Source organism: Antrostomus carolinensis, unplaced genomic scaffold, assembly GCF_000700745.2.
Source record: "Antrostomus carolinensis isolate BGI_N321 unplaced genomic scaffold, ASM70074v2 scaffold31863, whole genome shotgun sequence".
NCBI lineage: Eukaryota > Metazoa > Chordata > Aves > Caprimulgiformes > Caprimulgidae > Antrostomus > Antrostomus carolinensis.
Genome location: NW_010307795.1, coordinates 31378 through 55156, shown reverse-complemented (window position 1 = coordinate 55156; position 23779 = coordinate 31378). Strand labels below are relative to the sequence as shown.

General features: G+C 48.7%; 1 protein-coding gene across 1 annotated transcript in view; it reads right to left on the bottom strand.

Annotated features, from left to right (window-relative positions):
* Positions 1–23779, bottom strand: part of LOC104523103 (G-protein-signaling modulator 1) — a 55288-nt gene that overhangs the window by 20378 nt on the left and 11131 nt on the right. The window contains 3 exon segments of the mRNA XM_010165567.1: positions 4614–4793; positions 8202–8272; positions 22540–22666. Of these exon segments, the coding sequence (XP_010163869.1) occupies positions 4614–4793; positions 8202–8272; positions 22540–22666 (378 nt within the window).

Genomic DNA, 23779 nt, shown 5'->3' with positions numbered 1-23779 from the left:
TGTGCAATGCACGAGTCCCAGGGAGCACTCAGATCTGGCCACCCACAACTGCAGGCTCAGGGACCGAGCTCTAAAGGAGCTACTTTTGCTCAGGGCTCTGCTGCAACAGAGAAAACGTGACCAAACGCATCTCACCCTCACCAGCTTCTCCCAGAACAAACCCACCTTTGCTCTGCCTGTGGAGAACCAGGCACCCACAGCCCTGAGTATTCCCATGGGAGCTCCAGAACTGACCTCAAAGGTGAAGAGGACCCTGCCCTTGCCTGTCCCCCAGACCCAGGCAGTGCTGGTCCTTCTCCTCCCAGCGACCACCAACCACAGCTAGGAAATCCCCCCACTTCACGGGTCCACAGGAGGGGGAAGGAAGTCCATCCCTCCGCCCCACCAGCGATGTGACCTTCCTGTGTGAGCTCTTCATCGTGTGCACCACCAGTGTCTTGCACAGCAGCGGCAGGAAGGTCTCAGCGGCACAGAAGGGCCTGCTGCAGGCACTGGCATGCTCTCCTACCTTACGCAGTACCTGGGCCATGGCTTCTCCTATCCATCCCAGCATCCCCACGGCTTTGCCAACAGGCTGAGCTCTTCTCCCAGGGCTTGACAGAGCTGTCAGCAGGGTCAGGCTCCTCTCCATCCCAGAGCTTAATTCACCTCCCTTCACTTTTCCCTGTCTCCCCTCCCCTCTCCCACCTCCTCCCATGGGGAGTTTCCCAGCAGCTCAGTAATTAGCACCATCATCACCAATGCTAATAACACCACCACAGCTCCTGCCATCCAGAGCTCAAACAACTTTACAGCCATCATCACGCCTCTGTAACCTCCCCAGGGTAGGCAGCAGGGAAGCAGCATCACCCCACCACGCAGATGGGGAAGAGGGAGGTAAACAAGAGGCGGTCGGTGGCAGAGATGGCCAGGCACGGCACCCACAGGACCTCCTCGACCCAGGGAGCTGCTGGCTGCAGTGAGGCCCCTCTGGAGGGAGGTCAGTGGCTGTGTTGACAGCAGGACGTATCCAGAGATTGCATCTCTCAGCTTGGGGCCTGGGAGTCCTGGGATGAGTTTTTTTCCTGGACATCCCTGCACACAGCCTCGGTTCTCCTCTGCAAAACGACCGTGGGAAAGCAGCACACAGGACCGCATGCACAGTCTGAGTTCACACCTCCTGATGGGACAGCGGGCATTGTGGCACCCCATAAAAGCACCTCAGATCAACCACTGGAGCTCACCTCTAATTAAGGACTCACTGTTTACTGATGGATTAAAGAGGATTTTTGCTTTGAGCATTCGCAAAATAAGGAATCGGGGGTATTCTTGTCTGAACAGCCTGACCAGGGAAAGCTGCTTTCCCCTCTCGGGTGGCGTTTGCTACATTTGATTAAAAAGTCTCACGGAGATGGGAATTACAGCTTTTCAAAAAAGCCCACCCACACTCCCCTACAACAGACTGACGCAGCCCCAGTAGCCCCCTGACAGACAGACAAAAGCAGAACGCAAGGCAATGGGTTGCTTCGCTTTTGGCAAGTGCCCACAAGATGACACTGACTTTAAATGTTCTGAGATCTGGTCTGTGCTACAAAGCCAGGTTGGCATCACTGCCAGCTGGGAGCACCAACACAAAGCAAAATTCACCTGAAGTGACCCAGCCTCGTCCACCAGAACGTACTGCAGAGATGCCGTCCTGGCAGAAGAGCCCTTTCTGGAGGCTACCTCACGTGTGGCAGGGCATGGTCTGAAGACAACCAGCTGGTACAAACCATGTTCCAGAGGGGCTCTGCTGCCTGCAACAGGGCTCCTGGATTCCTGAGGATATTTCAGAAAACTTTAGGTAAGGGGATGTAAATAAACCTGCCTTCATTTTGCAGGTGCACAGGCTGTGGCAAAACCTAGTCAGGGGCTCGGGCCTCCTTGGCAAGGAAGGATGGCAGGATGTCCTGCCAAGAGCAATGCTGAGAGGCTTCGGTGTCCCACCTGCATTTTGCCAAGCAAACTGCCCTCTGCCTTTCGGAGCACCTGCCTACAAAGACTGCAAGATAGGGCTATGGAATTCTGTACAGCTACTGGCCCGAAGAAAAACCCAATCAAACATCTGTCACTGCCGTTTTTATGGAATATGGACTATGGTCCATTAGATACCCAATAAGGGGCATTCTTTAAAACATAAGACAGGCAGTCACCCTTTTCCTCCAGCCATGAGCACCAAGTGCACTGAGCTATTCTCTCTTGGGATAAAACAGGACATGTTTAGTGTCCGCAAGGAGGAAGATGTCATTTTTTTTCCACACACTGCTGCTCTCCATATCCTGTTGAATCCACCAGGTATGCCAGGGAACTGAACTAAAAATGGGCTCTCGGGGCTCAGCTCACAAATCCAGAGCAAGTGGGGAGCTAACACACACACACACCCTGCAAAATCAGGGCACACAGGGAAGAGGCCTCGGGAGAACAGCTGGTGAAAGAAGATGACTGCAGCAGTCAGGTAGAGCCTGAGCCACCCCTCTGCAAGCGCAAACCCTGGGCTTTGTGCCCCTGCTGCGTGGTCACCGGTTCCCTGAAGGACAGGAGGAGCAGCGTGTCCCTCGCCTGCTCACACACCTCCATCAGTCAGGAACAGCACAAACCCCAGCTGGGGTGTGCGTGTCTGCCTTCACTTGCTCTTCCATGGACACTCACCAAAACCCCACGTGTACGAGGTCACTGGTGGTTGGCAGTGTCCCATGGGGCCTTTTCTTAGACACAGCCTGTGTACCCACAGCTACGCTCCCGAGGAATGTTTTTTGCCTTGCTCTTGATGGAGCATGACTTTTGTTTGGTTTCTGGCTGAATGTCTGAGTTAAAAATACGAGGCTATTTCTAGCAGAAGTGGGGTTTTTTTCTGACTTTGTATTGCCTTAGATGCCCCTGTGCTGCTGTCTCCTTTCTGGCTCAGATGAGCTTTGTTTTCCTTCTCAATGATCATGTTTGCACCGGTGAGCAGTAGGAAATGCTTTTCCTATTAGACCATTTCCCCGAACACTGTTGGGAATGAAGAATGAGCTCAGAGAAGTCTAAAAAAAAAAAACCCAGTTGGTGTAAAGATCCTGTCTCCGGTGGTCAAAGAACTGAAAATCAGGAACGTCTGTGGTCAGAAAGGGATGTGTACACACACACAGATGCACACAGGTACAGCAGGACATGTTCTACCCATGACCCACAAACCAGGAACAAAGGACTCAGTGTTAGAAACACTTTCAAGCATCCCCACTCTACAGACAGGCTTCATCCCAAGCTCTGCAGCTCTGACCTTTTGTTAAACAGCATGAAAATATTTTATTTTGCTTTTCTTAAATGCTAAGAAAAAATAGGCTTATCTTTCCTGGCTTGGATTTGTTCCAGCTGGAATCACCCCATGATCACAGGATGGTGATAGTGTGTTACAGTCTCAGTAAAAAGGAAAGGTCCAAATACTTTCAAGCACCCTACAATCATTAAATCTTTGCTATCGTGCTCCATATCTGCTGGCAACAACAAGCTGAGGACTCGGTGCTTTTCACTTGAGATTACTGAGTTCAAGTATCTCCAAGCCCCCTCCCACGACATGCAAACATGCCATCATCTGTGGGTGTGATCCCTGTCTCCAGAACTGAGAACAAAACCAACACAGCTGCAGGAAGCCTCCCTGGTACATTGTATTTGCCACACTCACAACAAACATCAACACAACTGGAAGATAACAGCCTAACAGACAACTCAATTGTTCAGGCTAAAGACATCAAAAAGGCACGTGGAGAGCTTTCCAGGGCAGGATCCCCACCACCTTCTTGGGAGACAAGCACAGACTGAGTCAGAGCTCTTCAACACCCAACACAGGACTTGCTGCATGCCAGTAACCCATAAATCACAGACATCAGGGCCAGCACCTCTTGCCAGCTTCTGCTCTTTAGGAAGCAAGCTCTGCCTAACTTGCTTCTAAAGAGAAGCTCCTAGACAATGATTTTCTATCATCTCTGCCTAATGATAGATGAATTCAAAGAGACCACTCTGCACATTGCCACTCTGGAGACCATCAATGTGATCAGGAGATGAGAGGGAACAATACCTAAGGTCCCAGATTTGGCAAAGGCAACCAACATTTTTGGATGCTGATCAAAATTTTTGGTTGCTCATCAAAATCCTGAAAAGGGCTCTGTTTCTTGAAGACAATAAGCCCACTCCTCTTGAACCCCAGGAGGCCAATCAAGTCAGGCTCCACATAGCAAGGGCTCCAAATTGTTGTTTTCTTCTGGAATTTGAGGCATCACATCTTGACAGTCCCAAACTCAGGAAAGTTTGAGTCTAAACTCTCATCCCTCAAGAGAAGGCTACCAATACCATCACTACCCACCAAGTGCTCATAAAGCAGTTCATGATGGAGGCTGGTACCATTGTTCTGCTTAATAGACAGTGAAGCTGACATTCAAAAAGGCAAAATGATTTGCCTACAGTTGCCCAAACAGGCAACAGCAGATCTAGATGCAGGCTCTTTTTTCCAGCCAGCAGGCCACACTGCTATCCCCATACCAGGTTAGAAATGAAGTAAGAACAAACAGGCTAGAAGAAACTCCCAGATCAGTACTGGAGGAAAAAAACCATCTTCCTACCGACTGTGACACCTGGACTCGGACTTCACTGGTATCAAGTGGAGATGTACTAGACCCCTGGGACTTTCTCTCTGAACTGGATTGATGCTCCCGGTATTTCTTTGACCTTGCAGGCAATGACAAGAACTCTTTTCCAGAGATCTTCAGGTCTCCCACGTGATGGCTGTCCCCATTCTGGTCCTTGGGAAAGCAAGAAATAGTCATTGCAGAGATTGCTTGTCTCAGGTTTATGTGGAAATCTGTTGGCAAGTAGCCACAGAACAGGAGACACAGAAGCAAGTAGTCAATGTGGAGTTTAGATGGTATGAGATGCTACTCATCATGTGCAGTGTTGAACGAGGATATTTTACCTCTCCCCACAGTGGGTGATTTTAATGAGTAGAGAGGAAGCATCGCCCAAACAAGACACAGTTGCCAACTTCTCCACAGGGAGAAGTCAGGGAAAAGTAGCATTGTCTTAAAAAAATCCAGGTATGGAGGTAGAGATATGGCTGGTTTATGTAGAAGCATAAGGAATGATGGATGAGAGGTCCAGAAGCAGTCACTGCTGCTAGTGATTTCTGGGAACTGCACTCAAAAACTCTTACCAACAAGTTCATCTTGGCCACAATACCAAACCCTTGGCACAAGTCCCTCCATTTGCTCTATCTTCAGTTCCTCCCAGTGCCCAGCCATGCTGCAGCCCATATTGACCCATGGATAACCTCACCATGCCCCAGAGAACATGGCTATGCTAGATGCTCTACAGCATTTCCCACCTCTAGGATTTGGCTCCCAGCACACACGGAGCATTGCCTGCTTCAGTGTCTCCCACTGGTTTCAGCAAGAAGAGAGGCCCTTACCCAACCATTTCCTAAAAGGCAGGTTAACACGAATGGTTGAAGTCCCATTCAGCTCTTTTGCCAACCCTCATGCTACCAGAAGCACGTGGGGACCACAGAGTAACGTGACTTAACTACAGCAGATGTTACAAACAGTCCCCTGTTCTCTCACTACTGTCCTCCTTTGCTCTCTTAAACCCTACTGCTCAGTGCTCCCACAGACGTATAAAATATAGGATTATCACCCCGTGTGACACACGGGGAAACTGAGGTGACAGAGACCACACATCTCCCAAAACATCTAGCTTTTGTCCCTTCTCAGTGCAGCTCCTCACTTTGCTGTGACGCAGATGAGGTCCTTGTACAGAAGCACCAGCAAAAGTCCTCTGCTGTGTTTGGCTCCAAAGACTCTTATTAAAGGCACCGGTCACTTTACGTGTAACAGTGGGAATGGAGTGCCTAAACCTGCTCGACGCTTTGGGCTTCAGCGTTTCTGGGCTGCAAACCACCTCTTTATCATACATAAAACACTGAGAGGATTCCCCAGGGTGTCCTCACTGCAGCAACTACATGCAGATGAAAGAAGCTTGAGCACAGCTCAGGAGATGACCCAAGGGCCCATAAGGGCACATATGCCAAAAAGCCGAGGACACTGAACAGGATCTGAAGTCCCAGCACACCAGCAGCATGGTGAGACGCTGTAACCAAAATGACTTTTCCATTCCTTGCAGGACAAACAGGAATAGTGAGAACAAGTAAGGAGAGATTCATTTCCTGAGATGCTGTTGATAGACAACAACTGCAGCCAGGTCAGTGTATACATTTTGAAAAGCTGCCACAAAAGTGGATTTCAGAACTGGAAAGAAACTGCCTTCTAACGCCTTACTGCCTTAGTTAGAGCCCTCAACTGTTTAGTTCCTGACAAAAAGAATAGATGACTCAATTACGGCATGTAAGCACCTTCAGGGTGAAAACCAGCATGTGATAAAGAGATTTTTTTAGTCTGGTAGAGAGAGAGGAATAAACAAGAACTAACGGCTGCGAGCTAAAACCAGAGAAGCTCAAAACAAGGCATAAGGAAAGCACAGGTTGGAGAGAGGAGGATGGCAGGCAAGCAGCGTGCCCTCTATCTGCTGGGGCATTCAGAGGGTGCATCCTGGCAGATACGCTCTGCCCAGGCACACGGCTCCATGCAGAGGCATTGGACAAGAGCTCCTGGCCTGTGTGGTAAGAGCAGTGCCCGCTGACCTGAAGGCTATCTCTGTCAGAGACAAAGAGCAGAGAGAGTGAGACAATAATGAGAGGGCGCTGGAAAGATTGCAGTTCACTCCACTGATTTATTCTTTCCAATCCTATTGCTCTCACCATAGCAAGCTTGAAGCAAACAACCCTCTCCCATGACTGCAATCGCCTCTCCCTAGGAACCACAGCAGGGGAGAGGAAGGGGACACTCTCACAAGGAGAGGTGAGCTCGCACACACCCCACTGCAGGGGGAATGGGACAACTCATGTCCCACTCTACGGAATACCCACAGCTCCTGTTTACTCCAGCCTCCCAAGGAAATCCCTGAAATCCCATAACCCTGCCTCAACTATTGAATGAGGCTCAGCTTTTACAGCAAAGAGTAGGAAACCAACAGCATCAGCAGCAAACCACACATCAGCAAAACTCTCCCTGCCACTCCTCTGGGCCATGCTGCTCCGATGAGGATACACAGTCGCGTGTCTCCCTGACCCTGGACACTGCTGTCCCTCCTGTCAACACCCCAGAGATGGACTTGCACTGGTTACAGCAGGAAGGAGCCAAAACAGCCAGTGGGCAGTTGGGAAAATTAATAAAAACACATAAGTGCCTTTAGCATTTAACTCCCAGAGAGAGTTAATTCAGGGAGGAGCATTTCTGTGTGCTTACTGGGATGTTTAGGCACTCTGATGGTTTTGCAAGCCTGAGGTTGTTTCCCATTGACCATCTGCACCTGCCTGCAAGCTGGCCAAATTTTTTTTGTCTCTGTGACACTTCTGTAAAAGGGGAAACGCTCCCTGGGACACTCGGGAGAGCTGTGCCTGGAAAGCACTGGATGAATGTCAACTTCTTGTGCCAAAGACATTCCAGAAAGGCAGAGCACAGCTGCCTGCCTGGTCACCTCCTCTGGGAACAGGCATGACTGAGCCCCACGGCAGCATCAGCACTGGGGCAGACCCAGTGATCCTGCACAGGATTTTCTGAGAAACTTAAATGATCCCTGGAGGTGGAAAGGCTCAGTGCCTCCCAGCTGACTCCAGAAACAGCCTTTGCCCTGGGGAGACTGAGAGAAGGCTGATCTGCTTGGATCTGACATTTCCAGCAGCGAACCGCAGCAGAGGCAATCCTTAGAGCCCCTTGAAACAAAACCCTCTGCCTCCTGCAACGCACCATCTCCTGCTTCTGACCTCTCCCTCCCCTGAATGCAGCACTCCACTGGGCTAATAGGGCACTGAGATTTGCTACCAGCCACTGAAGGGGCTAAAATGCTCATGATTATTCTCTCAATAAAGGGCTGTTTTCTCAAAAAAGCACAGAAGTGGCTTTTTCAGCTTTCAGTTAAGTGCCTTTTTAGTTAGACCAGCTGTTCCTCTCCTCCAAGCTCTCTAGAAACCCTCTCTGGTTAATCCCATTGACTCCAGTGATATCTGCTAATTGCATACTTCCCTGCAAATGAAGCCAGTCAACAAGCCATTACAGATTCCTACTGACATTTAATCTTTGAGGCCAGACATCTTTGCTTACCTTTTCAGAAGGGAACTTCAGGAGATCTAAGCTGTCCATGCTGTTCCTTTGGAGCCTCTTTGGCCTGGCTCCTGCAAAACAACGCAGTCTCGCATCAGGAGGGTGTCACTCACCGACAGCACTAATGTCACACAGATAACATTCAAACCAGGGCAGACCCTCCGCTCCTGTTAACTACAAAGTCAAAAGGATGGGATGCTGCAGCTGTGCTGTCCTTGAGATTCAAATGTGGTTTTTTCCTCTACTGTTTTGGTTCTTTTTCAAAACACGATCACAGCGCAGTCAGCAACAGCCAGGGCTGCGCGAAGCTTTTGCTATCAAACAGTGGCTGGGTCACGCTGCGACCCTGATCTCAACTGAGGTCTCTGGAATTCGGGAGTTACAAACCTCACTCTAAACAACAAAAGTCAGGGGACTGACACTGAGAAAAACCATAACAAAAATAGAGTTTAATAAAAGTGTGGATTTGTTGCTTTATCTTCATGTTTATAACTGAAATAATGTATCTGGGATACAACTTTGAGCTTTTCTCTACAGTCATGAGGGCTGGAAAACTAAGTGAAGGAGCAAATATCACAGGCCCAGCCTCAAGGGAAGCACAACCTTGCCCTGAAGCTGACAGAGAAATCAGAAAATTTGGTAGCATTCATTATATTTATTTGATAGTTCATAAAATTCATTTTAATTCTAGCAATAACAGTGGGTGAGACACAGTTCAGCTCTGAGTCCTGCTTTTCAAACTCTCTTTACCTCCATGCTTCCCTCCAACCTGCTTCCAGCTTCTATTGCCTTGCTCACCAACACAACCAGGATTTGCAAAATGGCCCTGGGATACCTTCACCATGTCTGGAAAAACTTCTGCCCTTCCACCCGCCTGCTCTCCTTCCCTGATCTTTCCTGGAGGTTCAGTTTAGCTGAGCACCACAGGACATCCCACAGCAGCAGCACCAAACAGGGTAGAAATGAAAGCTTTGGACTCAAGGTCCCATGACAACTTCCAAGCTTCAGGGGAAATCCTGGGGGAGGGTGAATGACTGCATGTGAATTGAAACCCATCTCCATGCTGAGCCCTGAGAACGGAAACCACTGAGCTTCGTGTGGTTCTTGTAACAGCAAACTCACCAAACCTAAAGATTCCCTGGTTTCCCATCACCACCTAACAGAACATTGCTGATGTTACAGCAGCACCCACAGACCCTGTTCAAACCCAGGGTGCCACTGAGCTGCTCACTGGACAAACTTAATGAGAGAACACACAAAATTCATGGACCAATTAAAGACTGTAAACAGAATGTGGTGATCAAGTGGAAAAAGCCACCAGGTCGCAGGGATCCCACACTAACACGCATCCAGCTCAGCCAGTGCTCCAAATGCAACCACAGTTGTACCTAAACTGCAGCAACTCCAAAGACACCACTGCTTTGAAAAGCTCAACCTTGCTCAGCTTCATGAGCTACAAACAGAAGCTCAGATCGCCTGGGACTTCACTAAGGGTCATACATATCTATTACATCTTAGTTATAACAACCTAAAGTCAACTTCACTGCCCCTCACTACTTCACTACTCTACAGTGATTTACTTCTTGCAGCCGTAAAGACTCAAATCTGCAAAATGTTTCTATGTGTTTCTGGCTCTCTACTCCCAAAGGCACGTTAGCACCAGCTTCGTTTCAAGGTGACCTCATTAGTAGGCTTTGAGTTCAGAAGGGACTGACATCAGGGTTGGTGAATAGGCACAGAACAGGCACCACTGTGCATACACAGTAAGACCAGAGAACAAGGCAAACGTAATGAGATGCATTTGCCATTCCTACCAAACTCTACCCCCATCTGCACTGCAAAGGCTCATTTGGCAGCAGCTCAGTAACAACCGGATTTGATCCCAGAAGGTCCGTGGTTGCTGATGCTGGCAAGGGTTCAGACATGGGGCAGGAAAAAAGGACTTTGCTGCTTTCAACAAAGCAGGCAGAACTCTTATTTTACCATTTTTATTTTAGTCCTTGTTTATGTTTACTAAGATATCTTATCTCAGGTATCATGTTTGCTGACATATCTTAAGCACCTCCTGGGAGCAGGTTGGGAGAAGCTCCTGCTGTTGGATACCAATGAAAGGATACGGTTATTTAGTAGCTGAACACACCTATTATCACAGGGCACCAGTGATACCAGTTTCCAACAGAGCTGAGGTCGTGTAGCAACTCATTGGGAGACACAAGATGCCCCACAGGCAGCTCCCACCGCTCCACCATGCTCCCAGCAGCAGCAACCTGTGGGTATCAGCACAGAGGAGGTCTCCATGCAGCAGCAGGGCGGCTGCCGCAGTCCCCGGTCTCCTCCCATGCTGCCAAACAAGCAAAGGGCTTTTAGTTCCTGCCACGTTGGTCAGGCAGGAGCTCAGCGAGGGGAAGGCAGTGGCGGGTGGTGCCCAGCGGCTCCTGGTTACGCACAATGACGTTCTGGACATTGCCATAAGCTGCTCGTGACTCTCAGCTTCCCCCAGAATAACCTACAGTCTATGTGTGGAGCAGCGAGGTGGGTCTGGAATAAGACACCTACAAACACTTAATCAAATGGTACGTTTGAGTTTCAAAGCAATGCCCAAGAGGTGAGGCCAGCAACTGGAAGTGAGCGTGCGTCACAGCGGCTTTTAACTGCCACTTCCAGGAAAACAAGAAAGAAGCAAAGTGTGTCTGATTAGATAAAGGCACATCATTGCCAACAGCCTAAAGAGTCATTAATTATACACCTTCGTCCTCAGGTGCTTTCGTACATTTGCAACAGCATTAAACTGCTGGCCAGAAACCATTAATCTCTGATCCGAGAAAACCTGCCTTCCCCTTTGTTAATTTAATACATGGAGTCAGCTGAGACTACCCCAGCAATTAGGGCACACAGAACAATTTGTCTTTTTCATTTGTTTTTGTGCTGGTGTTCCTCTGTTACCACGTGGATTTCACATTCACTTCAACTAGGAGAGGAAGAAGTTAGGAGTTACAAACTCAACTTCAGAGCCATACAACTCAGCTATTTTCTTCCAGAAGAAAACACGAGCAGCTCCAGGGCTACATGCCGGCCTCGCAGAAGCCCACGGTTCTGCCATCCCCACTCACCGCGAGCCGTCCCGCGGGTAGAACAAGCATTAAAAAGAGCAGCTAGAAGAATTAAGAGGCTGCCCATCAGTCACGGTTATCATAAACCCAATCAACACAGGCAGCAATTCCCACCATGCGCGACAGCCTCTTCCCTTTACTCCCCAGCAAACGTGCTCATCTTCCAGGACAGCAGAGAGATTTCCATACTCACAAGCACCCCGCGATAGAAGGAATCCCATTAACATTCTGTCTCCGACCAGGACTTCCCCTCAGATGGTTCCAGACATAACTCTCAGCCTCCTCCAAGTTATTTTTCCCAGAAATATCTGCAGCACCACCTAATACTCAGCAAAAGTTCAACTCTGCCTCTTTTCTCCCCAGTGCCGACCGACAGCAGCAGCAGCTATGGATGCAAAAGATTGAGCATCTGAAAACCTGGGTCTGTTCCTCTAGCAGGTTTTTTCCTCTCTCTCCAGTATTTATTGGCATGTTTACCAAGCCTACTGCAGAGTAACGGAAAACCTCAGGGGCATTTCTAAATGCTCTCTCTGTCTTTAAGGTTTACTGAGGTCTCTAATAGAGCAAGTTGAAACCTTCTTGTGAACATCAGCTGAGCAGTGCTACTGACTGGCTGTATTCATGCCATGTTTTCCTCAGATGTTGTTCTTTTCAGTGCTCAGGCTCAGGGTTGTTGTTGCTTTTTTTAAATATTTTTTTTCAAAATCTCTCTCCTCTCCCCCCATGATCTCAACACCACCATGAACCAAGGTGGTTTGTTTGTGTTGGTTTTTTACTTTTTGCTTTTGCAATTTGGTTTGTGAAGCGAGTTTAACGGTTCTCACATTCTTGTATTTTAAAACTTGATGAAGCAGCCACCTCCCTACCTAGAAGGGAGCAATGAATTCCAGGGAAGGGGAAATTTATTGCAACAGAATAGTGTGGGACACTTGTGTGCAAGCATATGAGACATCCTTGCTTCCCCAAGCTCCTTTACATCCCCTCACCTTACAAACACTCCCTATTCTTCTGTCTTTGGGACACTAACCTAACATATCCATGTCAGATATGCATCTAGACCCATCTTTTTTCCTCTCACTCACATCCCCACCCTGCAGAGATGAGAACAGCCCCGCTGCACAGCCTTGTGCTACCCGTGATGACATGGATACAGGAACCTTTATCTACAATCTCTTCTTCACAGCCAGCAGTTTGGTTTTTTTAAGCTGATCAGTGCCGAGCTACACTGGGCCCTGCATGTCTGATGGAGAGCCTAAACCAGAGTGCTGACATGGTGCATGCAGCAAGCACCGCATCTTACCACCCATTCTTCTCCTGTCCACTTGGTCTCTACCATCACCTCCATGCTGTCTGTAAGGGCAGGATCAGTGTGGTCTCTAGAGGAAAGGACTCTGCTCCTGTGCCCCAGGCAGGCCCTCCAACTCTCCTTGGTTTTCAGGGTGCAATTAGAAGATAAATTCCCACACAGCAAAAATTCTCTAGCGGTATCTTGCTACAAAGTGAGATGTAGCCACAGAAAACACAAGGAAGTGTTTTAGCGTAGGATGGCGATGGGATCATCCATGTAAATGTGCAGTAGGGCAAAGTGGGGTAAACAGTGTGGGCAGAGTTTTGTTCCTCTATGGACAGACTCCATCTCCAACTGGCACTCCTGAGATTTCAGAGTTGACAAGATCGAGCAGAACATGTGTAGCAGCAACTCTGCTTTGATAATTCCTAGGCTCTCCCCCATCTCCAGCAGCTTGGAGAGCTGCCTACTCCATCCCTGCTTGAGACGAAGCAAACCCCCATGACGCAGATCAAGCGACAGTTCTGCTTGCAGGTCAGGAACACGCTGTATCCCTCTGGGGTGGCTGTACCAGAGGAAGCAGAATTAAACCTGACAGTGGACTCCACAGAAGACCAGTGGGGAAAGGTTGTATGGCCAACATCATTCCCCTCTGCCTCCAGCTCTCCTGGCTGAGCAGCACACACAGTTCAGCGGCAACGGTCGCCACACGGAGCACAAGCTTTGCACCACAGACAAAGAGAACACCATAAATCTTGGCATAAGCACTTGCTCCATTTTCATGAAAAGGTCATTTCTCTCTGTACCTGTATTCACTGAGATACTGACTTGTCTTTTAGGTGACTTCTTCCAGCCCAGGACAGTGTCTCCCCACATTTGTGCAGACCCCAGCATTTCAGAAACTCTCAATATTGTTCAATATGACTAAATTAGACAAGCCAGCCAGTTGTTTGAGGTGGAAGACTGGTCTGTAAACCCTACCAAGCTGAGAAGTGGCAGTGGAGATACAGTCCAGCAATCCGAATGCACGCAGAGCATCTCAAATCACACGCTCCTGACATCTAATCAGGAAAGCTCTGTCAAGCTAGTGCTCCATTATTACAGCAAGCTCTTCAAAGAGGAAAGGGGAGAAAGGAGGAAAAAAAAGAGGACAGAACAGCAGCAAGAAAAGAAAGGAGGGGGGGGAAACAATAGTGCTGCCTCTGGTAGGACAAGCATCTCATTTAAAGCTTTAATTAGTTTTCAAACACATAATGGGTTCTGGCACTATAAATCCACTTGACCTCTATTATTGCCAGCACTTGCATGATAAATGCTGGCATTTGTTTTCCCAGTTGTTACTGAGATAGAAAAATACTTTTCTCTAAATAGAGAAAGCAAGTAATATCAGTTATTTATGATGACTGCACCATAAATTCCCAGCCCTGAGCTGCTGTGTGTTGATCCACAGGAAGGACCATCTGCTAACCCCTCATCCTTCAGACAGGAAAGGACCAGGGGAATCCTGACAGCTCTGGTCCCTTCTATGTCTGAGGATAGGGCTAGATGGGCAAAACAAGGTTTTTCTCACTCTCAGTTATTTGAGGGCTTTTCTGGCTGTACAGTCCACACAAAAGCCAAGAGCAGGTCTGGCTTACAACAGAAAGGATAGTACATGTGAAAATAATAAAGTCAACCCATAGCTACAGGCCAGGGCCTGTGGGCAGGTCGCTTCCAGTGTGTTGTCACATCAGACTTCCTCAGGAACGCTTCAGCCCCATGCAAAGCCCTCCAGCCTCAGGTCTCCATTGTCAGAACTGGGAGTCAAAAGGACAGGAATGAAACCTTTTCTGCTGCTGGGAAGATTCAGGCTCCAGCATGTTTGCTCTGACGTGCTGTGTTCACTGGCACACAGACAGCACACAGCTGAGCAAATATCAGCCTTCCAGACAGATCCCGAGCACTACAAAAACCTTCTCCAGAATAACAATTTTGCAGGTTTTTTTCTCTGTGGCAAAACTGTTCCTTTAAAAAAAAGTATATACAATACACAGTAATAAAGAGAAGTTACTTTTGAATCAAGATGCTCATCTGCCTGATTTGGCAGAAGATGCTTTGCATATGTGTCAGGCGAGTTTCGCATCCTCCAGAATCCAGTCTGACAGCTGAACAACTGGCTGAAAACACCAGCAGTGCTGCACATCTGCCTGGCACCCAGCAGCCCCCTGACAACTGGCTGACTGCATCAGGGCGAGCAGCTAGCACAGAGGCTTCTCAGATGGGGAGAGGGAATAAGGAGACAGTCTGGATCACATGCCAGAAGAATCTTCACTTTCATATGGAAGAGGTGAGACTTGGAGCAAAAGTCCTCCTTGAAGACAGAGATGGTACAAGGGAGTTACTCTTCCCCAGTGGGCATGAAAACCAAGGCAGCTCAGGAAAGCTGCAGTCCCTAAGTACAAGGTGATCTCATGTCTTGTAGCCTTTCAAGCTACTATTGATTGCTGCAATGTTGGGTACATCTTTGATCCCAGTTTCTTTCTCAACTGCAATGGGCATTAGCTTTTCTCTAACTGAGCAAGGAAGCACTTTTTTTACCTAGAGGGTGGTCAAACACTGGAACAGGCTTCCTAGAGAGGTGGGCAATGGCCCATGCCTGTCAGTGTTTAAGAGGCATTTGGATAATGCCCTTCACAACATGGTTTAACTTGGTCAGCCTTGAATTGGTCAGGCAGTTGGACTAGATGATTGTGGAAGGTCCCTTCCACCTGAAACAGTCTATTCTATTCAAGGCTGAATATGGCTTATTTGCAAATAAAGCATTGGCAATTCAGGCCAAAGAATGAAGTATTTTGGTTTGTATTTGCAGGATCTGGAAAATGCAGAGCACCCAATCACGTAACATTGAGCAGAGTCTCAAATACAAGCCTTGGAGCTTGTGGGAAGCTTGGAGCCATGGTAGAAGCAACCTCCTATAACCATAACCTCCTCCAGGCAATGGTCTGTTTAATACATGAACAGTTGTGGGGACAGGAGGATTTTCTGGGAGATAAACTGAACTGGGTGGAGCAGGCTGGGAGGAGGCATGTAACCTCAGGGCTAATTCAAGAACAGCCATGCAAGGCTTGGCAGGAACACCTGGCTTTCTTCTAAGAGCAAGACTTTCTCTGCTGGTATACAGCAGAGCCTCATGACCTCCCATCTTCCGTTATCAGCTGGTGTTAAACAAGCAGAGATCAAAAGAAACTGAGTTTGAGCTAGAAAGTGACACACAGTAATTAACACAGACAACATCTCCAGCAGCTAGACAAGCCCAATTATAGCAGCTGTGTCCTACAGACTGACTCAGGGAGGGCAAGAGAAAAAGCAACACACATCTCTGAGCCTTGCAGTGATCAAACACTGACAGTAAATCCTCTAAAAAGAGGGGCAATGGACTTGATCCCTCCTCCTGGATGCTGTTGAGAATCAGTCACCAGCTGGCAGCAGCCAGGCACTTTCCAGCTACCAGAACATGGCTGGCCACACTGGCCTTTGAATTCATGAGCTCTGTCTCTACAAGCTGCAAGGTCTCTTTGCTAAGCAAAGGTCTGCTGAGTGCTTGTCCCTGCCAGGCTAGGGGCCAGCCTTGCTGCTGAGTGAGGGACTATGGATCCTGAGGTCAGTCAAGAGATAATGGTGAGTCTTGCTGAGGGTCTGGCCTTCCCTTGCTCAGTGAAGTGTCAAAGCAGACCATGGTCATTCATACAAAAACCTTTAAGAGATAAAAAGTCATTCTAGCTGGGTGAGAAAAAACCTCTCCTCCTCTTGGTCCCTTTCTTGTTCTGTGCTGCAAGAAAAAAGAGTCAGCAGAGGCGTCTCGTTCCTAACAGTAATGCTGTACTGTGAGACAGAAGATCATCGTAACCATAGGCATTTCCTACATGATGGCTACCGAAGGAAACTCTCTGTGGAAAGTGCGTTCAGAACCAGACAGCACACACCAGAGCTGGGATGGCTGCAGGAGCCTGGAGCAGCAGCCAAAGGGAACTTCAGCTCAGAGCAGGAGTTTGTGTAAGGAACTGACAATTTCAAAGTTAGCCCTCCCCACAAGAGGTCCCTTGATTTAATGGATGGCTTTGACAAAAGTCACGTTGTACCTCTTCTGCCACAGGCTTCAAGAACTGGCCTCTTCCTCACCCTTTCCAGCACTTGCAGTCTTCCCCCAGCATCAAGATAAAACAAGCACCTGAGTTTCATTAGCACAGTATCTTCTCCTCCAGTCCTGGAGCATTTCCTCTGCCATGAACTGAGAAGTCTTGCTCTACTTTACATTGATGCTGGGAAGGAGACTCATGTACAGAGCAAGATGAGAGAAAAACTTAAATTAAATACTTCTTAATGCTTTGAGAAGAATATTCTAAAACTTCATAAAGCCAATACTGGGGCAGTCTGAACTGAGTGCTAAATTACTTGTTTTAAATCCAAATGACTCAGAGGTTCATCCCCCCATCAGTGCTGCTGGAATGATTTAACAGCTGTAATAGCAGAGGTTACTCAGATTTAGAAAAAACTCATTATAAAGATAATGAAGAGGCATCCTTTAGAAGTCCTAAATCTTCACCTAAGAAGTCCCCCATGCAAGCAGCAGTCCTGTCATTCCTGCCCTGCTCCCTTAAGCATCACAGAAAGGACACCACAGCATCAGGTCTTTTTTGGACACCTTCCTGCAAGTGCCTTACTGGGAGGCATGTGGGAACATCTGCACGAGCATTCCTCTGAGCTCAGAAGCTAAGACTCCACTGAGCATCAGTTAGAGCACAAATAAAGCAAACAGACCACCTTGCATTCTGCCTTCCACTTGGCCAAAAGTTACTCTGCTTCAGTCAACCACCTCATCCATCAAAACCCTGCACAAACAGGTATAATAAACCAGCATGGCCTTGGGCTTTCACTTTCAGAATGAAAAAAAGGCTGAGCTGCAGCACATCAGCTCTTGGGAAAAACCAAATATAGTTGAGGATACTTAATATTAAGCAATTTCAGTTGCTATGCTTTACTCAGTCTGACTGGTAAGAATGGGGCAGGTTCCGGGCTGAAGCCATTAGCGATATGACCCCTGTGCCTGTCTGCTGAGTGGAACACAAACACGACCTAACACTGAAATTGCAGCCTCAGTGAACAGGACTGTCCCACTGTCAGGACACTGGTCTCAGAAGGCCACATCTCTCAGCTGTCACCCACCACACTCCTTTGCAGAATGCTTGAGCAAACCATGGAGAAGGAACATCCCTGTCACTGGGCAGCATCCCAGCCCGAGGCACAGGTTAGCAGCGCTGCCTCCTTCCTGCTTTGCATCAATAGAGGGTTGGTCAATCTGGCCTATTTCAGCAGTTCTAAACACTTCTTAGATACTTCAAAGATATTTAAAGCAAACAAACAAACAAAAACAAACAGGCTGGGAAACATAAAAGCAGATTTTTCCTATCCCTGTCTAATTGATCCAAGGGTTCAAAGATTCCTGTGAAGAAGGCAAGCTCAAAACTGCATTGAGGAGGCAAAGACCCACATTGAAATCATGCTCATCCAGGTTCAACTGCTCACTTCACACCATCTGAGAACACAACCTGAAGCATGGCTGCCTCTCATGCAGGGATGAGCAGTGCTCCAGCTCCTGAGCACCAAACAAGAGACTCGCCTTGTACCTCCCCTTTTTCAGCAGAAATTGTGCAGAGCAGGGGAAGCCAGGCTCAGGGCCGAGTCCTTTCCTGACCTCAGAGCTCATTGAGCATGGCTGGGCAGTGGTGTCTGCCCACTGCAAACAGCACAGGAAACATGTCAGGAACCAGGTTACAATGCTCTAAAAGCACCTACATGCCAACCCCTTCTGGAACACCTGCATCCCTCCCCACCTACACCCAGCTGCCAGGAGAGGTGTTGCTCAGTGTCTCCTAACACTACCACTGCAATCAGAGACAATGACTGAGGCTGAAGCGCTGCTGAGAGTGGAAGAAAGGCAACCTAGATTCAGTTAATTTCACTTTGGAGAGGCACTGAGGCTGGCCAGGGCTGCTCTCTGCCTTCTGTCCAGCATCTCCAGCCCTGTTGGTGGTGGATAAGCCTCTTCTCTGTGCTCCCCTTCCAGCTGGCAGATTGCCCTGGCCAGTGCCAGCCTTCAGAAAGGAGAGCTGACAAGAAGGACCTGAAGAGGGGAATGCTGCAAGGCAGTGCTCTGTACACCAGAGACCCCAGTTACCCGCCCAGGGACAGCCCAGCCAGGCACTGCCACCAGGCTTGGTCTAGGAAGGGCTCAGCTCCATGCTGCTGATTCACAGCTACCTGACTCCTTGCTGAGCAGATGCTGAAACCTCAAGCCCAAACCAACTGATGTAGAAATGGGCAGCTAGCGCTTCCACCCCACATCCAGCAGTGGTGCTGAGGGCAGAGCTGGATGTTGGCACCGTAGGACATCTCCCAGCACCAGGCAGCATTTCTTGTTGTTCATGGTGGTCTTCACCTCTACAAAACAACTCCCTTAGAGGCACAGCAAGTTCCCTTCTCTCCAAAGGCAAAAGCCTACCAGTACTCGATGCTTAACTCACAGTGTGCGAACGAGGGTAACACCAGTTTTCAGAGCCACATTTTTGTGTGTTTGGAGAAACAGACACAGCTTCTGTTTATTTGCTTCATGTTTTAGCTACTCCCTAGCTTCTTTTGGTTTGTTGCTTTAAGCTCCCTGTGCTTGCATTTCTTGACAAGGTCGTTGCTTTCACAAGACTTCTGCAGCACTGCCCCACTTCCCTGGCCTCCAGCTTCGTCTTCTGCCGTCCAATTGCTCTCAGAATATTAATTAAAATCATAAAGAGCTTCAGAAGAGGAGACAAAACAGCAGAGGAAAACATGAGATGCTCCTACCTCACCCAGGCCCCTGGTAGAGGGCAATGACCAAGATTTAGAAGCAAAGGCAACCTGTAAAGGACATCATAGTGTAATGGTCTGGCTCAGGGTTTCTCAGCCCACAGTACAGATTTTCCCAGAACTCAAGTTTGCTATGAAACTTTATTCTAGGTGCTTGATGAAATTAATGTGTTTTATAACGTGCCTGCCCTATGAGATGATTTTAGCACCGCTATGAATATGCAGACATTTTATAACTTTAAGCAGGGAAAAATAATCTCAAGGAAAAAAAAGTTTGAAAGCTTTCCTCACCACGAGATTTGCTAACATCAAAAGGCACGGCTGGTTCAGAAGTCAACATGAATCTCAACTCTCTCACCTGCTTCCTATTACAGAAACAGATGTTTATTTTGCTGTAAATTGCTGCTATTAATAATATAAATAATTATGCTTTTCTAATCATTTAATAGGTGCACAGGAGGGTAGCAAAGTTCCTGGCAGCCATTAAATACGTCTCCCTTCTCAAGGGCTCAGAGACACGTTGGTGGCCTCTTACCAGTTTGGAATAAGAGAGCTGAAGCCAAAAGAAAAGCTCAGGAGAAATCAAGGGAGCCAGGCTCCTCTCCACAGGCCATCCTACAGACCCATCCTCGCTCCAAACTTCTATGCAACAGGGACGGCATCTTTCCCACCTGAGATGTGTGTAAAAGAGCGCACGTGGCTAAGCACAGCAATATTCAAAACACAGGGGCAGCCGATTTTTACCTCCCCAGCAGTTTCCCAGAAACAGGCAAGGGGCAACATCTGCCATGTCCCACCAACTCTGCCAGGGAACCTGCCCCAGGCCCTCCAGTCCTTCCCCTCCCCACACTACAGGCCCCAGTCGTTTGTTGTTTTCTCTCCACAGAACATTTTGTCCTTCTGTTGACAACAGCCCCAGCCTTGGGAATGTCAGCAATGGCACCACAGATTAACAAGGTCACTGCAACCTCCAGCAAGTGCTGCCCCTGACTATGGCAGCTCAGCTCCTCTCCCACCCTCCAGTGATCACACATGCAAACCAGCACAACTCTGGCTCTGTCAGATGAGAGAAAAATCACTTCTGGCTCCAGATGTTAACACAGCACAGGCACATCTGGATCACTGGAGGGCAGAGAACAGCCCAGGGGCCACACGCTGGCTCTGCCTCGTGCTGTCTCACCTTCACAGTTAAGCCCAGTGACTGACCAGGCTCAACATGAGCCTTAAGCAAAAATCCCAACCCTTCAGTGCCACATGCTTTCCGAGTCTCGTGCTGTGAGATGCAGGCAGTGGGGCTGTTCCAGGGAGACAGTGGGACTGTGTCACTGCTCGGGTAGGGGACACTGCTGCACACAAGGCTCAGCTCTCCCCAAGAGTGGCTCTGCTTGGACCAAGACCCTCCCTGACCACCAACGCACACTGTCCCACCGGCAGTGGGACACCAGACCAGTCCATAGGAGGCTGCATTCAGGCTCAGATTCACTGGGCAGTGTGTTATGAGAGCAGAGACCTCTCTTGGTTTATTATTTTTAGTTATTTCCAGATAAGTAAAAGCTGTGCAGTCCTGGTTATGCAATACAGTTAGAGCTGCAGAGCCCCTCTCCCAGATAAATCAGCCTGACCCCTTCTGCTGCAGCTCTTCTACACAGAATGTTTGCACATCCAGTCAAACATGTGTCTTGGCACACAACAGTCAGCCCACGTGGTCCTTGGCACTGCTGTGCTGCACCCCTCCATTCCCCAGCCCAAGGAACCTGGCATCCCATCAGCTCGTTTCCTCCACACTTCACTCTGTCCCAGGAGCAGCAGCAACATCAACAGTAATTTCCTGTTCCCCTTTCAGGGCAAAATAATTTTCCAAAAGGAAGCCCCTAGTGAGGTGCCAGGAATGAATGGAAGGCCCTCACTAAGAAGTTTCCCAGTAGTTATAAAGATGGACCTGACGTGCAAATGGAGACTGGGGCAGCAGTTGTGATCCATGTGGCCTTTGAGGAAACAGCACAGCTCCTGATGAGGCACGGCAGGGCACGCTGGCTCCCTCACCTGCACCTCGACTTCTCCAGAAAAGCTTTAATACTGCCATAGCAGGCTACACCTTCCAGATCAATACAGAGAACAAACACGCACAGCCAGCCTTTCTCCTTTCCAGGACACCATGCCTCAACCTGAGCACCATCTTCTCTGTGCCAGTTCTACCAACAGGAAAGAGAACACACCACCTGAGAAAATGTGTCTGCACTAACAAGGTCATATTTAATCAGCCAGCACCTCCCGGGATGCAGTTTCATCTGTGTGAATTAATAAGTCTGTCCACAGTGACAGAGCAACCAGCTGGAAGTGCCCCATGCCAGGCACCCCCAAATGTCTGCAGTGGGCAGTTCCAGGGCAGGCAGACGGTCCCTGAGCTGGGGACACGTCAGGCTGGCAGGCTGACAGTGCGCTGTGGTGAGGACTCAGCTGTGCTCTCTGGCTCCCTGGAGAGCGGAGGCAGAATGACCCAGGGCCAAGTGCAGTGAGTAAAAGCCATTTTGTCTGCTGTGACCGAGTCTTGCCACATCTTTGTTTCCAAGTTGGGCATCACTGCAGGCGTTCCAGGGGTGAGACAGCACCCAGCATGCTGATGCTCACAACCTGCCTTCAGCCCATGCTGTAGGTTTGTTCCTTGAGTGCTAATCAGAATGAGAACAGTCAAAAATCCCTGCCAGTCCCATTCTGAAAGCTTGCTCTATCAGTCAAATCAGTTAAAAGGGCCCTGCAGAGCTTTAAAAGAGACAAAAGCTAGTTTGTTGCTTGGTACAAGGAATTTCATTCCCAATGCAGATTAATTCCATTAACCCATTCTGTGGCCCTTTTGGGGAGGATCCTTCCCTGCCCTTGCAGCTTACGGAAAGCACAGAGCAAACATACCAGTCTCCTTTCTGCTAGAGGCACTCAATAGCCTCATCTTGCTCTGGCATTCCTATTTCCTCCCATGTTGCCCACGTGCAAACACCTCCCCCTCCCCACACACCATACCACATCTTCACGGGGCGCTTCAGTGCCAGCAAAAGCCCCAGAAACTCACCTTGTGCTTCATAGCCAGAACAGTGGTGAGCCATGCCCACGTCCTCATCCCCGGGGCCCAAGCCGAGGGCTGACTTGAGCTGGGCCATGTTCACCTGTGCTGTCAGCTCACCATTCCGGTCCCCAATCTACAGGGTGAAAACCAACAGGGCAGCTGGTTAAAAGGCAACGTGCTCGAAGCAAACAGCCCCTACCAAAGGGTTTGCTAGTCCCATATCAAAGCAAACACACAGTCCAGAAGAGAGCTTGGAGACACCCTGAGAGACCACACAGCCCAGCTTTCAACACCAAAGCAGCTCTCCAAAGCTGTCCCTCAGGGTCCATACATGCTGTGCCGCGCACTGGCTGCGCCTCAAGATGCATTTCTGTGGAGTTTGGTACAAGGAACTGAGGGAGCACAGCTCACCCCCTGCTACAGAACTGGGACAGTGATAAATGTGCTCATCTGCTCTGTCCTGTAGCTGCATATGGCTTGGCAGAGAGCCCTAAAACTCTCAGCCCCCTTCCTCAAGTATTTCCATAGTTACTGAGCACCAGACAGCCACACTACTATCAGCCACGTGGGCAGTGTCACACTCAGGGCTTGGATGCTCTGAAAGCCCTTCTCTCCTGGCTCAGGTCCATGCAAGCTTTGAGTTGTTCCTAGTGATCTACCCACACAAGACTCTCAAAATCTTTTGAGTCCAGTTTTTCCAAACTCCCATCTCCCACTGGTTGAAGAAGCCAACGTTACATGTTCAGGAAGAGATCTTTCCAGTGGTTTCTGCTACTTAAAATGGAGAGTTATAAGACATGCTGCTGTGCCCTCCTCAAAGTTTAACAAAACAAGAAGATTACTGTGCTGCATATCACCAGCAAACACAGAGGAGTCACTCAGAAACAGCCTCTAATCTTTAGAGGAACAGCAGCCTCTGTTACAGAGGAAGACCTTGGCTGTTCCCTTGGAGAGGCCTGACTCCCTATTAAATGCCTTGCAACAGCTCTTTTGTGGTCCTTTAAGATAGGCTGCAGTACGAGCCATCCTAGAACAAAATCATAAATCCCCACATTATTTATGACAAAGCCCCAAGCACTGGTAAATGGAGGCAGATCAAACAGCTTATCAAAAGGCAGAAATCCCCTGCCATTTACAAGAGATTTGCTGTTGACATCATCTCCAGAGAAATTCCTATGTCCTGGTTAGGTCTCACAGTCCTTGATGCTCCGTTATACGCTTCCCTGACTTCCACTCATTTCAGTTC